General features: G+C 39.0%; 2 protein-coding genes across 2 annotated transcripts in view; both read left to right on the plus strand.

Annotated features, from left to right (window-relative positions):
• Positions 1-1174, plus strand: part of LOC111334603 (uncharacterized) — a 20991-nt gene extending 19817 nt beyond the window's left edge. The window contains exon 17 of the mRNA XM_088761570.1: positions 1-1174. This exon is cut by the window's left edge and continues 1333 nt beyond it. The gene's annotated coding sequence lies outside the window, so the exon portion shown is untranslated.
• Positions 1175-2350: 1176 nt separating this feature from the next.
• LOC111334610 (uncharacterized) lies at positions 2351-15824 on the plus strand. Its single transcript, XM_022940401.2, has 11 exons — positions 2351-2649; positions 2796-2921; positions 3689-3757; positions 4369-4615; positions 7853-7986; positions 10939-11149; positions 12156-12507; positions 13212-13335; positions 13720-13941; positions 14829-14933; positions 15337-15824. The coding sequence occupies exons 1-11, from the start codon at positions 2386-2388 to the stop codon at positions 15391-15393; spliced, it is 1911 nt and encodes a 636-aa protein (XP_022796136.1). The 5' UTR covers positions 2351-2385; the 3' UTR covers positions 15394-15824.
• Positions 15825-16039: the final 215 nt, after the last annotated feature.

Below are 16039 nucleotides of genomic sequence, written 5' to 3' on the forward strand. Positions count from 1 at the left end.
TTGCGTTGGTAAAGCTGACCTTGAGTTCTACCCACACTGAAGCTCCAGTTTGTGTGCGCAATTCTTGTGCGCAGCTGTTAGCGTTCAATTGGTTTGTTTGCGCAATTCCTGTGCGCAGCTGTTAACGTTTAATTGGTTCCTTGATGCTCGCCAAGTACTTCGGAGCGGGCCAACCAGTTTCCCCCTTTTTGTAAAATAAACGGATACACTGTGGAAACTCACACGGTCAGCTAACCCAAACACGTCTACGGTTTTCCTACTTAAAGCGTTACTACCTCGCGCATGATAATTAGACGCGTAGAGCATTAGATGCACAGAGTATGAGATGCATAAAGCGTTGCTGTGGTAGCTCTCCAGAAGAGAATAAAAGAAGAAAAGTACAGAGTCTTAACACCTCGTTAATTCAGCCGAGCGAGCCGTAAAACCCCCCAACAAATTTTGTGGAGGACCCGAATTTGGTAGAAGATCCGGATTTTCTCCAGCGGTCAAGAAATCATCGGGGTTGTGAGTGAAACTTTGTTTCTGGTAGCATGCCTTTCCGTTGCAAGCTAGTTTAACTTTGTAAATCTCAGTATTTTTCTTTCAATAATGATCGAGTTTGCATAGAGTGTGATTTATATTAGTATTTGAGGTCTCGGGTTTAAATCCCGTACGGGCCTTAATTTTTATCAGGTCTTATTTCCTCTACCAGGATTTATTACTGCGAGGATCGCTTTCATACATTTCATGAAACCGCACTACACATATATAATTTTCATATATTCAAATGTATTGGTCACCAGTTCATTTCGATCTTGCCATAATGATATCACGTTGAAAAATTTTGGGCGTAATTTCCTGAGACACTTATTTATTGTACCGCACTGCAAAATAGTTTCATTCTTCCAAATAAAGCACATTAACATTTAAACTTTATTGGGGTGATGGGAATCACATTCCAATTGATCAAACGGATTGTCATATTTCTAGAGCAAGGCTATCTTAATAAGGCAAGGCTATCTTAATAAGGCAAGGCTATCTTAATAAGGCAAGGCTATCTTAATAAGGTAAGAAAAATTAGTTTGAAAAAGTGTTGTTTTTTTTTTCAGTACTTGCACAATAAAGCAAAACTTTCATTTTCTTACCTTTTACTCAACGAATTAGAAAATAAAAATCTCTCTTGCACTTTGTTGAATTTTTTGAGGTATTGTCCTTTTGAATCCATAACTGACGAGCCATATCCAAAACTCGTTTTTAAGCCTCGAAATGCTCGGGTCATTGTAAAGAGTAAATTGTATTTTATTCATTTACTTATTTTCTTTATTTATTTATTTGCTTTTTTTTTACGGTTGGTGTCATTTCTTGATGATTTCACCGACCTAATAACATGTAAATGTAAATGTAAAAAGAGAGATGTCATTTCTGTTATCGCGAGCGTGGCTGTCGTGATTTTTGCCTTTTTTTTTTTTTTTTCTTTTTCTTGTCTTCAAATTTCAATTTCATTCATTTGCTTTGAAGAGTGTGTATTTAATAAGTGTAACTTTATCCGCGTTCCTGCTGACCATTTTTTTGGCAAGTAATTCATGGCAGTCTCCATATAGACTCCCTGTTACCCAGTCTCCATATAGACTCCCTGTTACCCATTCTCCCTGTGTACCCTGTGTACCCTGTGTACCCATGTGTACCCCGTGTACCCCGTGTACCCCGTGTACCCATGTGTACCCCGTGTACCCCGTGTACCCCGTGTACCCCGTGTACCCTGTGTACCCTGTGTACCCATGTGTACCCCGTGTACCCCGTGTACCCCGTGTACCCATGTGTACCCCGTGTACCCCGTGTACCCCGTGTACCCTGTGTATCCTGTGTACCCTGTGTACCCTGTGTACCCTGTGTACCCTGTGTACCCATTTGTACCCTGTGTACCCTGTGTACCCTGTGTACCCTGTGTACCCTGTGTACCCATGTGTACCCTGTGTACCCTGTGTACCCTGTGTACCCTGTGTACCCATGTGTACCCTGTGTACCCTGTGTAACCCTGTGTACCCTGTGTACACAGGGTACACAGGGTTACACAGGGTACACAGGGTACACAGGGTACACAGGGTACACAGGGTACACAGGGTACACATGGGTACACAGGGTACACATGGGTACACAGGGTACACAGGGTACACAGGGTACACAGGGTACACAGGGTACACATGGGTACACAGGGTACACAGGGTACACAGGGTACACAGGGTACACAGGGTACACAGGGTACACAGGGAGAATGGGTAACAGGGAGTCTATATGGAGACTGGGTAACAGGGAGTCTCTATGGAGACTGCCATGAATTACTTGCCTTTTTTTTGCGGAAGAAAATCATCCCATTTGCTGCTTGAAACGCATTATGGGAATTTAAATATGGCGACCAACGTAGGTGAGGAAACTGTTTCGGACGGAGATCCAAAACAGGTTGTTCCGCCCTCTAATGTGCAAGAAGTCTCGGAAGACAAAGAACAGAATCCTTATAGTGACTTTGCTAGTGCCAAACCGCCTGAGATAATCCAGCCCAGTCCACAAGAAACGCAGATAAAGCGAGTCGATCCAAGACATCAGTGGATCAACACAGATAAAGCAGTACCTTACTTCTGTAAACTATGCGACTACACTGCAGACTGTTCGGAGGTTGGTGAAGCTTGCTCTTCATGGGTTTCAATGCCGTACAATTCGTCCAATGCATTAAATATTTCTCTCGAGCAGTCCACTTTCAATACACTTGCAACGTCTAGACAAAACTTCTATTTTCATTTCTTTGTTATCATTTATTCCAGGCTTACCAGTATCATTGCATGAGTGCACGACACATAAAGCGTGCGATTGAGGAATTTAATATCAAAATTCCAAAGAGACTAGAAGAGAAAGAGGAAAAAAAGCCCCCTCCTCAATACAATTGTCAGGTAAAGATCTGTCCGGTTTATTGTCAACTCGCTCGAAAATCATCACGCCCAAAGTCATGTCGCCTTAAACCAGAGTTACGTCGCCCAAAGTTTTAATTCACCTTAAACATTTGAGAATCAGGTCACATTTAGAGTGAAATTTCACTATTGAAGGTTCCGTAAGGTAAGTAAAGGTTTTTTGATCAATTGATACACTGTACCTTTAGCGCTTTTTAATCAGTCATGTCATTTTGATGATTTTCACTGTGATAAAAAAAACCGGTACGTATATGTGCACGATCCTTCGCAGTAAAGCACTATTTATTCCCGTACAGGCCTGAATTTTTTTCAGGTCTGATTTTCACTATTGCTTAAATAGTGCTTTACTGCGAAGGATCGTGCACATATACGTTTCATAACCGCAGTTCATATATATGTATTTCATATGTTTGTTGTTTAGAAAAAACTGGGTTACATGACTCAGGAGTACTGGAAACATGGCTAAAAACCATGTCTGATTGTCCACCTGGTTGCTCTGTGAACTTAAGTATGGCTTAAAACTTAGGGTGACAGGAGTTTGTTTTCAGGAGACATGACTCTGTGACTTGTTACCATCTTTCCAGGTTTTTGTGCATTTCTGACTCCTTTTATACAAAATCTTCTCATTTTTTTCTTTGTATTCTGATAGGTTTCTTGTGATACCTAATTTGGCAGCTAATACCTGCCTTTACCAAATGGGGGGAATGTCACTGCAGTGAGTGTAAGACTTGATTTCTGTGTTTTAACAGGTGTGTTTAGTAACATGCAATAGTGACTCTGCTTGGAATGCTCACCTGATCGGTCAAAAGCACAGAAAGGTAAGTATGACTATAAAATGGTGAACTGTTTGCATAGCAATACACTGTTGAGGGTTCAGAATCTAGGCATTTGATAGATGTTTTTGAAAAAAGAGTTCAAGTTTACCATGTATCATTTGGGGTCATATAAATGTATGCTGATTTTGTTAACCTGGGAGACAAAAGAAATTGGTTCCACATGGGAAGGAAAGCTAGGTTTGGGTTGAAACATCCTTTAAATCACAAAGAGTTTGAAACTTTGGAGTTTCATGTATATTGGGCTGCTCCTGGTAAACTTCTCTAACCAGTTAGTTTGGTTTTCCTGGTTATGTGTGTCATCCAAAAATCAGTGACAGCTGAACGGAGAGAGGGATAAGGAAGTAAACTATATTTTGAGATGTTCTACTCAATGATAAAAGGTAATGACCAATGGAAAGCCAAATATTATATTTTTTGCTGTTGAAGCCAAAGGAAGTGCTAAATGTCTAAAGATTTTGATAGGCATTTAGCAGCTGTTGTCATAACCGAGGTGTCCACACCAGCAAGATGTCCACATATCAAAAGCTGACTGTATTGTTTTTTTTCTTCGGTGGCAAGTTTACCTGATTGTGTATTTTATACTTTGTTGTTAGGCTCTTGAGAAACAAGGAGCAGAGAGAGCACAGCAAAAAGCCCTGGAGAGAGGTTTAATGAACACAGCAATGAACACAGGATTCAGTAGGGGTGGCAGAGGAGGGGGTGGTCCTGTCAGGGGAGGGGCATATCTGCCAGGTCATTCACGCAAACCCTATGACAAGCCAGTGCATGCTGTTCAACAGCCCAGTCTGAATGGTCCAATTGGAGCCAAAGACTTTGCCACATACCCTGAGCCACTTATTGGTAAGTGATTGGTAATGATTGGAGTTTGTGTTGCTCTTCTAAATCATGGCATGTGCAGAAAGAATAGCCAGGGTCTATGATCAGAATGCAGACCCATTACACACCTCATGTCATGCTATGACTTGTTAATTAGACATGTCTAGTACTTGTCTAACTTTACCAGCTCTTAGCAGTAATATTCTCCAGTGTAGAATAACATGCAGCTAACCAATAGGAGACCAAAAACAAATAAAATATACTTAGCATGTGAAGGTAAATTATTTGTTTGAGATAGATGATGAACCCTTTACACCATGATATCAGACAAGTGTGCATATTTTCCTTACTGTTCTCCATACATTTCCTTTGGTGTTACAAGGAGAATTTATTTAAAAATCAGGAGCTTCTTAAGTGGTTGATATTTTCTTTAATTCTTGTAACCTTCATATGTGATTCTTAGTTCTTATTAACTGAGCGGGAGGTCTGTATGGGAGAATCTTGACCGAGGTTGCCAGTACAGACCAGTAGGGGAGAGACGTAGTGCGGTCTGTACCAGCGACCGAGGTCAAGATTCTCCCATACATACCAACCTAGCTCGGTTAATAAGATGTTTATTATATGGCTGTGTCTTATATGCCAATTTTTTATATTCTTTGTACCTTCTTTTTCTAGACCAGTCTAGATGCCAGTCTAGATGGGAAAATCTAGACTGCTTTCAATATTGATTTCAGCCAATCAAATTCGTGAATTCGGTAGTTCCCAGTCCTTGTGAGAGACAGCCATATAATAAAGGACTGATATTGTAAGAAGAATTTGGATTTTATTCACCCTTAGGGGTTAAAGAGTTAAGCAGACATGACTGTTTAATTGAAGATAACCGTGTACATAACTACTGTAAAAGCCCACAGATAAGCCGCACCCTGAATTTAGCAGCTCAAATTTTGAAAAAAAAAGTTTTTTGATAGAAATCAAAAGATTAATCCAAAGTCAAGTCTTGAGAATTCTTCTTCATCCACTGTTCATTGAACATAAACTCATCATTAACGTTGCAACGGAAAATACTTCAAAGTGTTACCCACAACTTTAGCACTTTATATAATGAACATCGTTTCTACCAACTTTGACATATAATTGGTCTTTTTCAGGTATTTGTTGACAAGAATTTCTTCATACATCAAATGCAAATAGGGCGTCCAATTTGAGTTGCCATTGTTCTGGACTCACTAGCCTCTCACACATGTAATAGTCCTTTTCTGTTTCCCCACAAAGACGAGGCTAGTGAGTCTAGAACAATAGCAACTCAAATTGGATGCCATATTTGCATTCGGTGTTTTCAACACAGTTTTTCCATAGATTTTTGCATTACAACAAGAACATGAGCAGAACATTCGAAGCTTAGTAACCAGGCATTACCATAGATTGGATGCAAAAATGGACATTCACGACACCTTTTTCAAATGTTCCTGTGGATAAGCCACACCCCTAATTTCTAGCAACGACTTTTGGGATTTTACAATAATGGGCAGTTGTGATATGTATGAAGCCTTAAAACCGTAAGAGTGACCAGCAGCTAATTTTTCCTTACAGTCATTCTGCCGAATCATTCCTTATGTTCTTGAGAATAAAGGAAATGTTTGCCAACCTAACAAGGTTTAACTGATAAATTCTCTTTGTTATTATCAAAGGAAATGTGTAGAAAAGAGTATGGAGAATAATGGAGACTGATTTCAGGGAGTTAAGAGTTAAAATTCAGGTTACTGTAATTTCCGGCCGTTTACCCGCGGGTAATCTGTTGATTTTTCCTTAAACACACGCCACTGCGGGTAATAGGGAGGTGCGGGTTATGTGACAATTTTGAATTCTACTGGCGGTTGAATTGAAGAAAATTCTCACCTACCTGCGTTTCCACCCCTCAGATGAATTTTATTGTATTAAGAGTGCCACAAAGCGGTACCAAAACATGATGCTGACCCACTGCATTCTGTCAAGTACGCAGCATTGTGAATTGTAGAGCACATTTGTACAAATTTCCTTTGTTTTTAAGGTACGGGTTATCCACCAGTGCGGGTAATCTGTTAACTTTTTTTTTCGCTGCATGCAATAATCGGCCGGTGCAGGTAATCGGCCGTGCGGGTAAATGGCCGGAAATTATGGTAATAACAAAGCTGAGATGGTACCAACAAAGAAATGATAACGCATGGATGTTTATATCCTTTGTTTGTGCCTTTTTAGCCTCACTTTTAACAGGAATTTTGATGCGTCAAAAATTGCTTTTTGCATTGGTAGCATTCTTATCTTGACATACAGCATACTAGCTAGGCAAATATTTCTGAAGTCCACAAGAGTAGGAACCCTAAATTACTTAAACTTCAACAATTAAACTTGCCTCTCAGTTGTTCTGTGCATAGTGAGATATGGATTCATGTTTTGTTCTGTGGAACACCAAGGGATCAATATTTCACAGATCAGATGGGGAGGCAAATTGAGAGGAGGGCTGTGTCCAGTGGCCTGTGCGTTGCAAGTCAAGACTTGTTCATATATGGAGATAACTACTACTTGATGTCTAGTTTATTCTCCAACCATTCAAATTTAAGGCTGGTTTACTTATGTCACAAAAATTTCAGATGATGGGGAGTTTCACCATTTACCCACAGTCCCAGTTTTGCTTATATATCAGAAGATCACCAGACATTTGTCTCAGTTGATAGATTACAGAGTCCATTTTATTTGTGCCTCAGGGGTACCAGAGCCAAGCAATTCAAGGATTGGTAGCAAACTAAAACCATCCCTAATGTCCCCAACAGTAATAAATAGGAGTTTTGATATATCTTTATGATTGCTGAGCATTCCAAAGATCAAGGATGTATTGTTTTTTCATCACAAAAATAGAAATGCTCCAGATTTTCAATTTGTTCTTGACCACGCTAGACAATTGAGGAGGTCTTTGATTTCAAATTTCAAGTTTCCATAAAATCAGAAACCTCTGGGACTGTCAGGAAACAATGAAATTCCCTACCGTTGAGGATTTTCCCGACATATGAAAACCACCCTTTAATTCTGATTCGCACGTGGTTGAGGCTTTTTATATGAGGATCAGAGGGAGGAGACAAGTGAGTGTCAAACCCAAATTGCCATATAATGTTGTAGCAAATGGCAATGAATATCATAGGTGAAAATATTCAGCTACAAAGTATTATGATGTTTATTTTCACCTGCTTTACAATCTGGCCTGTTGTGCCACTTGTTCTGTTACTGTAGGCCTGGAGCATGTTACAGAAATCCAGGTTATAGGACAGAGTCCAAGGTATCACTGCAAACTATGCGACTCCAAATTTGATCACAACTTGAAGTTCCCACATCTTGTTGGAAGTAAACATCGTTTCAATGTACTGGTGAGTAGCAAGGACTGCTGAGATTGTAGAATGGAAACCTTTTAACCTCAAAACACAAAATTAACATGAGATTTCTTACAACAGTGTTTCAGTATTCTTCACAAAAACAATTTTTTCTGTCATGATTTGGAGTCAAGCACAGGTCTCAAGCAAGGTGGCTTGCAGGTGGTTTTAAAAAGATGCATGGCAGCATTAGTGCAAGTGAAGGAATAGGAGCATAACTGCCTTCAGTTAGAGATTCATATTCATATTTTGGATGTCACTTTCCAAAATGCATGCTATTGCAAGTATTTCTGCATTTGGTTAATGTTTTCTTTGCTAATTTTTGCATCCCTAGTCAAGAACAGTGGCAAAAAGATTATTTCTTTTGCTGGTTTTGTTCTTTTCGTGAAGCTTTGTTAATTTTGCAGTAACAATTATCTAGTTGATGAATTTTTTTTTCCAATTTGTTCGATTTATATTTTCCCTATTTGTCATATTATGACAGCAAATAAAGACAAAGGAAAATGGAAACCAAATTGATTGAAAAATAAAAAGCCCAAAAAAATGTAAAGTACATATTCCGCTACATTCACAGGTTGTCTTTATCATTAAAAGAAGCAAAGAAAACAAAAGAAAAAAAAAACAGAGTATCATATGTTTGTCACTTAACAAACAATGAACCAGTGTAAAGGCAAAGTGACCCTTTGCCCAGTATTTTTCTTGAAGGCTTCCATGGAGAAATACTTCTCATGTTAATTGTGCTGGGGTAAAAGTTTTCTTTTCAGTCTCAGAGGTACATTGTGCAAGGGATAGTTCTATAGAAATCTGTGCGTCATATTTCAGAGCAGTGATAGAAAGGCTATATTTTACGGAAGCTAAAGTATAATTTTGGTTTGCAAGCTTTTTGTCAGTTGGTTTCTTTTGCACTGAACAACTGAGAAACCACTGAGAAAACTGCACATTCTTTTAATGAGGCTGCTGTCCAGAAAGACAAACAATTAATTTTACATTGGTAAAACCAGCTTGTAAAGTTGTGTTGAGCCTTTTTTAGGGCATGCCAGTGGGGATAAAGCTGGTGGAAAAGGGAAAACCTGTCTCTTTTCTTCTTGTTCCATCCCATGCCTTTCATCATGTTCCAACTTGCATCTCTTACAACTCTTAATAATTAACAATTTATTCTCTGGAGTGGAGGTAAATATCCACCACTTTTACTGACACTGAGGTGAATAATTTTTTTTCTATGTATGGCACATGTAAAAAAATTGGTATTTTGCTTTCAATGTAACAAAACAAGGGTCAGAAATTAAACTCCTGACACACAATTTTGTCTCATCGGCTGCTCAAAGGTACTTGCTATTCACTTTTGATCTAGTCATTAGCATGCATGAAAAGCACTATCCACCTACTGGATTGTGGTATGTACTAATACAGTATGGTGTCCAAACTAGTGGTTTACGGTGGCCCAGAAGGCTCAACGCAAACAAAAAATATACTGCAGCAAATAAAAAATATGCTGCAGCAAATAAAAAATATACTGCATCAAATAAAAAAATCAAAATGCAAAGAAAAAAAGTACGCAGAAAATAAAAAAATGCACCGCAAACAAAAATACTGCAGCAAATAAAATATGCAAGGCAAACAAAACAAAAAAAAAGAAAACGCAAACAAAAAAAATTGGAACGCAACGCCAAGGAAGACTGGGTAATAGTTCTTAGTTTCCCGCCAACACTCATTTCATCCTTTGCTTGTTCGCCTTTCCGAAACCATGTTCTGCAGCGAACTTATGACAGTACTGGTACCATGCTGCTCCTTTAAAAAATCGATGATAACTCTATTTTTACACCCTTGATGAAAGTTATTTTCTTTAATCCTACGCTGATCGCTTTCGTCCATAACCAAAAGCAAGTTCCAGTTCATGCTGTTTTGGCGGGAAACTAAGAGCTATTACCCAGTCTTCCTTGGTGTTGCGTTCCAACTTTTTTGTTTGCGTTTTCTCTTTTTTCGTTTGCATTGCATATTTTATTTGCTGCAGTAGTTTTTGTTTGCGTTGCATTTTTTTATTTGCTGCGGTACTTTTTTTCATTGCGTTATGATTTTTTTTATTTGCTGCAGTATATTTTTATTTGCTCCAGTATATTTTTATTTGCTCCAGTATATTTTTATTTGCTGCAGTATATTTTTTATTTGCTGCAGTATATTTTTTATTTGCTACAGTATATTTTTTATTTGCTGCAGTATATTTTTTATTTGCTGCAGTATGTTTTTTGTTTGCGTTGAGCCTTCTGGGCCACCTTAGTGGTTGCTATTTGCTTGACAATCAAAACAGTCCTTGACCATTTTGCTTCGAAGAACATTTGTGTATGCTAACAGTGAAAAACAGCAATTCCCAGTCATAACACTTTCAAAGCTACCTATATTAGGCTACAAGCGAGCACATGTGCTTTCATCTGAGAAAAACTTTAAGCTTCCTCTATCAATAGTTCCTAATCGAAAATGATTAGAATTTAAAAAAAGAAATGCAGATAGAATCTAGTCAAAACATGCAACTTGTAACTGCAGCTGTGATGTCCTCCTCAGAATTTATGCAATTGAGTGATTATATATATTAAGTACATAATGTAGTGAACATAGTATGCATTGTCTGATTGGTCAGTTCAGTTTCCAAGTGAATGCTTTATCAGGTTATAGAGCTGGCATATAAACAGATATATCATAAAAGCAGTAGAACACATTTTTCAGGGCTTCATAACATGATAAATCCCCCTAGGATACTGGGAGAACATTTGGAGAGCCTGTAAATCACTCCCCTTCAGCTTGTGGGTTATAAGTTCTCTTTGTTTTCTCCCAACATCCCGCATGGCTTTACCGTGTTACAGAGCCGGAAAAATGCATAGAACTGAGCGATTTACATAATACATATCACATGAAACAAACCCGAATGAAATAAAGTTATTTATCCTTCCTTACCAGAAAGAGAAGGTCCCAGCTGTAGCTCAGAGTATCCGTGGAGGTGTCCAAAAGCGATCAGAACTGTCCAGCAGGCTGCTTGAAGAAGCACGTAAATTAGAGATGGTGCTTGGTCGACAACAAGTGAAAACTAGAGTTGAAAAGAGCCCTTTCATTGTCATCAACAACAAAGCAGCAAACAACCAACCAGTTACACAGCAAATGGGTAGAGGAGGTAAAGAGAATCTCATATAAAAAAAAAAATGATGCAAAACTTCTTTGAACATAGCCAAGAATATTTTTTTGTAGTGTGCGGAGCTGTCAGCCATCTTTCTTTAAACAAACTGTTAACTGTAGAAAAATAAAGCTAATCAGTGTTCAAGAAATTTTTTTTGTTCCTTTAAATATATTCTAGCAGGACAAATTTTTTCAACAGGTAGTATTACATACTAATCTTTTTCCTCAGATGTTTGATCAATTATTCATGGGACATTTCATACTCCAAGGTTATATTGTTAAAGTGTATCTTTGATCTTTCCTTCAGTTTTAAAAGCGCTAAAAGAAAACTGCTATCTTAAAAGGTTTTAGAGGAAGAACTGCTCCTACATCACAAGGCATACCCAACTAGACTTAAACATTCCACAATTTAGTAGTACAAAGAAGATTTTTCTTTTAATATATTTTTTTAAAAAACCATGAGAAGGAAGACTGCAACATATTGTCTATTAAGTGATGTTTTGAGTTTCCTCTTAAAGTGAATGAGTAACCAACAATTATGCACCCAAGTGGAGGTGAATATTGGTGGATATTTACCAAGCTGCAAAGATAAATATCCACCACCTTTACTGACAATTGAGTTGAATAATTATTTTTAGTTTATACCACACAGATACCAAAAATTAAGTTTACTTCTTTCAATATACCAGAAAATGGGTGGAAGTTAAACTTTTGAAGCTTAAGGTTTTCTCATCTGCCTCTTGGAGGGGAATAGTACTTAGCATTCACTTCTGAACTAGCCATTCAGTGTGCACAAAAAGTACAATTCACTTGTGTGGTACATACTTATGTCCATTCTTATTATAGTAGAACTCTTTTGTTGATATGGGATAAAATTATTTGTAATTGTATCTGTAAATCTGAAACTATGATCACTCCTGGAGACTATTTTTACTATGTCTGTCAAACAGTTTCTAAACAAATCCTGATGAAGTGTCAAATAAAAAATGTTTCACAAATTTCAGCAAAGCAGCCATGGCAAAGTGCGAGAGGAAGAGGACATGGACATGGTAATATGAGGGGTGGACGGGGAGCACAAGGAAATTCCTTTTCCGGACGAGGGCAGGCAACTATGAGGGGAGGAGGAGGTGGGCAGCAAGGAAATCCTCATAATTACAACCAGCAACAGCCTACAGCATCAAACCGTGGTGGTAGGGGTAGAGCAAGAGTGTCACAAGGTGGGAGAAAGCAGAATCAGTCCTGGAGTCAAAATTACTCCCTTTATGAGAGTCAACCCGATCACACATTCCCCACTGGGTCATATGGCGGAAATGATGACATTGACTTAGAATGGAACAGTGGCAGACATGGAGAAGGGTATGAACATGTATAGTTGACACAAAACCAGTGGCTAGTTTTTAAAAATTAAAAGGTTCTGAAATGACTTTTAAGTCAGTTAAACTGTGTGATTTGTAACATGATATAATCACACCCTCTTTTACTAGTTATATAAACAATAGCCTTCATTTGGCACAAAATGTGCACGGATACTTATCCCTAGACATTATCTGTTCCGAGATGGAACAGTTTTCCAAGAATGAAGCTTGAGGAAAACTGTGAGTTTGGAAGAACAGATGTTGTCCAAGGACAAATATACAAGCACATATTCTCCCCAAATGAAGGTTATTGTGTTTGTTATCCTTCAAATATTATTCATTACAAAGGAAAAATGTTTACAAACAGCTTACTGTTTACGGCGTGAGATGTTCACTTTTCTGTGATGTCTGATACGATTTTTTGAACAAAACACATGTTTCTTGATCAGTAACAACCACGCAACATATGTTATCTTGAATGGATTTTAAAGCGCAGAGTTTCCGTATTGGACATAAGGTTTGAAAACTGGGGAATATCATTTTGGATACATTCTGGGATACCACCAAGTTTCAGTTGGGGGATATTTGGTCACGCAGTGCATTTTGACCAACCGCACGCAAGCAAAAACATTTGTTGTAACATAACATAAAATGTTTAGCCTGATTGTTTGTTATTAATGTTTTTTTTTTATCATGTCAAAATAGGAATATGATGCTACCCCCAGAGGAATTCAAACCTAGATCTCCGCCTAGACTGACACAGCACAGCGACAATCGTGATAACTTTTATGACAGTTACTATGGAAACAACAGTGGCTCAAATTATGAGGTATAATAAATTGGCTTCTAAATAAAACTAGTAGAGGACCAAGCAATAAATCAAGTGTGAACTTTCACTTGAACATTAATAAGCATCAAGCTTGGACGAAAAGGATGATGTTTGTAAGTTTTAGTTAAACCCTATTACTCTCTTATATCAGTATGCAAGTATTTATAACTTTTCGTTTTACACTTCCTTGGGTATTTACAAGGAGAATCTGTCTAACAGGCAATAGCCTCTGGGATTTGCATTCATTTCCTCTATTCTCATCTTGTTAATGTTCTTTTAGGGGTGATATTTTGTTAGGAGAAATAAGACGCTTGTCACTCGTAGGAGTTATCCCTAAGCTTTATTTCCTTTTTTTTTTTGTTTTTTTTTTGTTTTGATTTGCAGCTCAATAGCTCCTATCATAATCAAACCACAAGCGAACAAAGGTCTGACCCATATGGGCAGATGCCCAGTGCTAATGAACAAAGGTTTCACCCGTACGGACAGCCACCCACGGCTGTTGGTGGAAGTGTCACCGGTGGTAGTAGCAGTGCTGCTGGAAGTGCTAGCAGTAGAGATAGTGCTCCAAATAATATGAGCCTTCTCCAAGGAGCAATTGAAGATTTGGTGAGTAGTACGAAATAAGCGCCTGATGCTCAGTGATGAAATACAAACATCAAACTCCCGATGGGTTGTTTCCCTGTTTGGTCAAATTTAAAGGGACATAAGAGAAATTTAGCACCGCGTTTACGCGAAAAGGCAAACTTGGTCTTGCCCTTTCAGTTTTCACGTAAATAGCGTAAATCGTGCTGCTTTTATTAGCTTCGCTTGAGGTCAGGTCAGGTCATGATGGATATGAAGGCGCCCTTGCATGACGTACAAAAAATAGTTTTGGTATCCCTTTTCCGGCAATTAACTACTGTAAGAGAAAAAGTGAAGAAAATCTTACGAACAACAGGTTACTTTCTTGAACAGACGGGAAAGTGCAACCGGCAAACATGAAACAATGGCGGGAAAAACAAGATCACGTGGTCACTCTTGCCGTACACGTTTCACGCAAACGCGGTGCTAAATATCTCTATTGGGCCATTGGAAACGTGAGGAATGTACCGTGCAGCTAATGAAATGTGCGCACAGTTGATTTTTTGGCTGGCTGGCTGGCTGGCTGGCTGGCTGGCTGGCTGGCTGGCTGGCTGGCTGGCTGGCTGGCTGGCTGGCTGGCTGGCTGGCTGGCTGGCTGGCTGGCTGGCTGGCTGGCTGGCTGGCTGGCTGGCTGGCTGGCTGGCTGGCTGGCTGGCTGGCTGGCTGGCTGGCTGGCTGGCTGGCTGGCTGGCTGGCTGGCTGGCTGGCTGGCTGGCTGGCTGGCTGGCTGGCTGGCTGGCTGGCTGGCTGGCTGGCTGGCTGGCTGGCTGGCTGGCTGGCTGGCTGGCTGGCTGGCTGGCTGGCTGGCTGGTTACGATGTAGCAGGTGACTGTTTTGACTGATTGACCATGGTTGTTTTGTTTTGTTTTCAGGGAAAACTTGTGACCAGCGAAGAAGACGCATCAATGGCGTTACACGTGTCTAATGCCCTAACACAGGCCTTGCTACAGTTTCGCATGAACAACTTACCAAAGGAGGTAATAACCTGTTTCTCCTAGAATTTAGCAACTTTGTAGTTGAATTGCTGTTATTTTGGTGAAAATTGCGATTTGAGCTTTCTGACGCACGCACAGCGAGAGGGAGGGACTTAAAGTTTGACTGGAGGCAAAAATTAGCTGTTTTGAAACTTGTGCGCACCGTTAGTTTTGGTTTGTGGGACTTTCCAAGGTTGGTACCCATACAACCTGTGAACTGAATAAATACCAACCACGTCAGGGTTGAGATCCAAGTAGCCTGTTGAGGGAAATTAAGAAAATCAGAAAGACTTGGTTTTATTCCAATATTTCTTCCTAGTAAGTGCTTCTTCCCGATTTGAACTTTTAGTTAACATGACATTGAAGGTTTCCTATAGTAACACGCAAGCTACTTTGTTGTCTTTAGAGTCTCGGTGACAGCAACGCAACAGTTGGTACTACATCGACAAACCCTGGGACCTGAATCCACTCGTGTCAAAATGACTCAAAAACCATTTGAACGCTGCAATTAAGTGATCATTTGGTACTCGCGCGCCTTATGTGTATAACAAACGCTTTAAGTTATGAAAAAGAAAAGTTAAAAAATAGGAAGATGACATTTTAAGAGTAGAATTACTTTACAAATAGTCTTTGATCAAATTGTGGCTAATGTAAAGGTACATTGATGGGTTTTGTTGGTTTAGGCTGAATTTACCCTGTTGATGTTTACCTGATTTTGATCCTGGGTATGTTTTATTGATCAGCTGTTCCCTTTTTCTGTCACAGTGTAATTTTTAACGATCTCATATCCTCAACTCAAGAAAAAGATTGATGTTAAATAGGATTTCAAAGTTATATGTTCCTCTATCTTTGTTGATTTTAAGTAAATAAAGAACGTAAAACGAGTAAAGTTAAGCTTAGTGTCTTTATTGGTGTATTTATTAAACAAGCTGTACAACATAACTGCGGTAGCTTACGGACCTGTGAACCTTGTGCGCCTAACAAAAGGGACATAATTACCAACGTTTTGGCAGGTTCGACAAATTCTTGACTAGAATTCTTCATTTTACACTTAAGTATTACAAACTCAGCAAGTTAAGGTGAATCCAAGAGTATTTACGAATAAAACT

Source organism: Stylophora pistillata, chromosome 1 (assembly GCF_964205215.1).
Source record: "Stylophora pistillata chromosome 1, jaStyPist1.2, whole genome shotgun sequence".
In the NCBI taxonomy this organism is placed as follows: Eukaryota; Metazoa; Cnidaria; class Anthozoa; order Scleractinia; family Pocilloporidae; genus Stylophora; species Stylophora pistillata.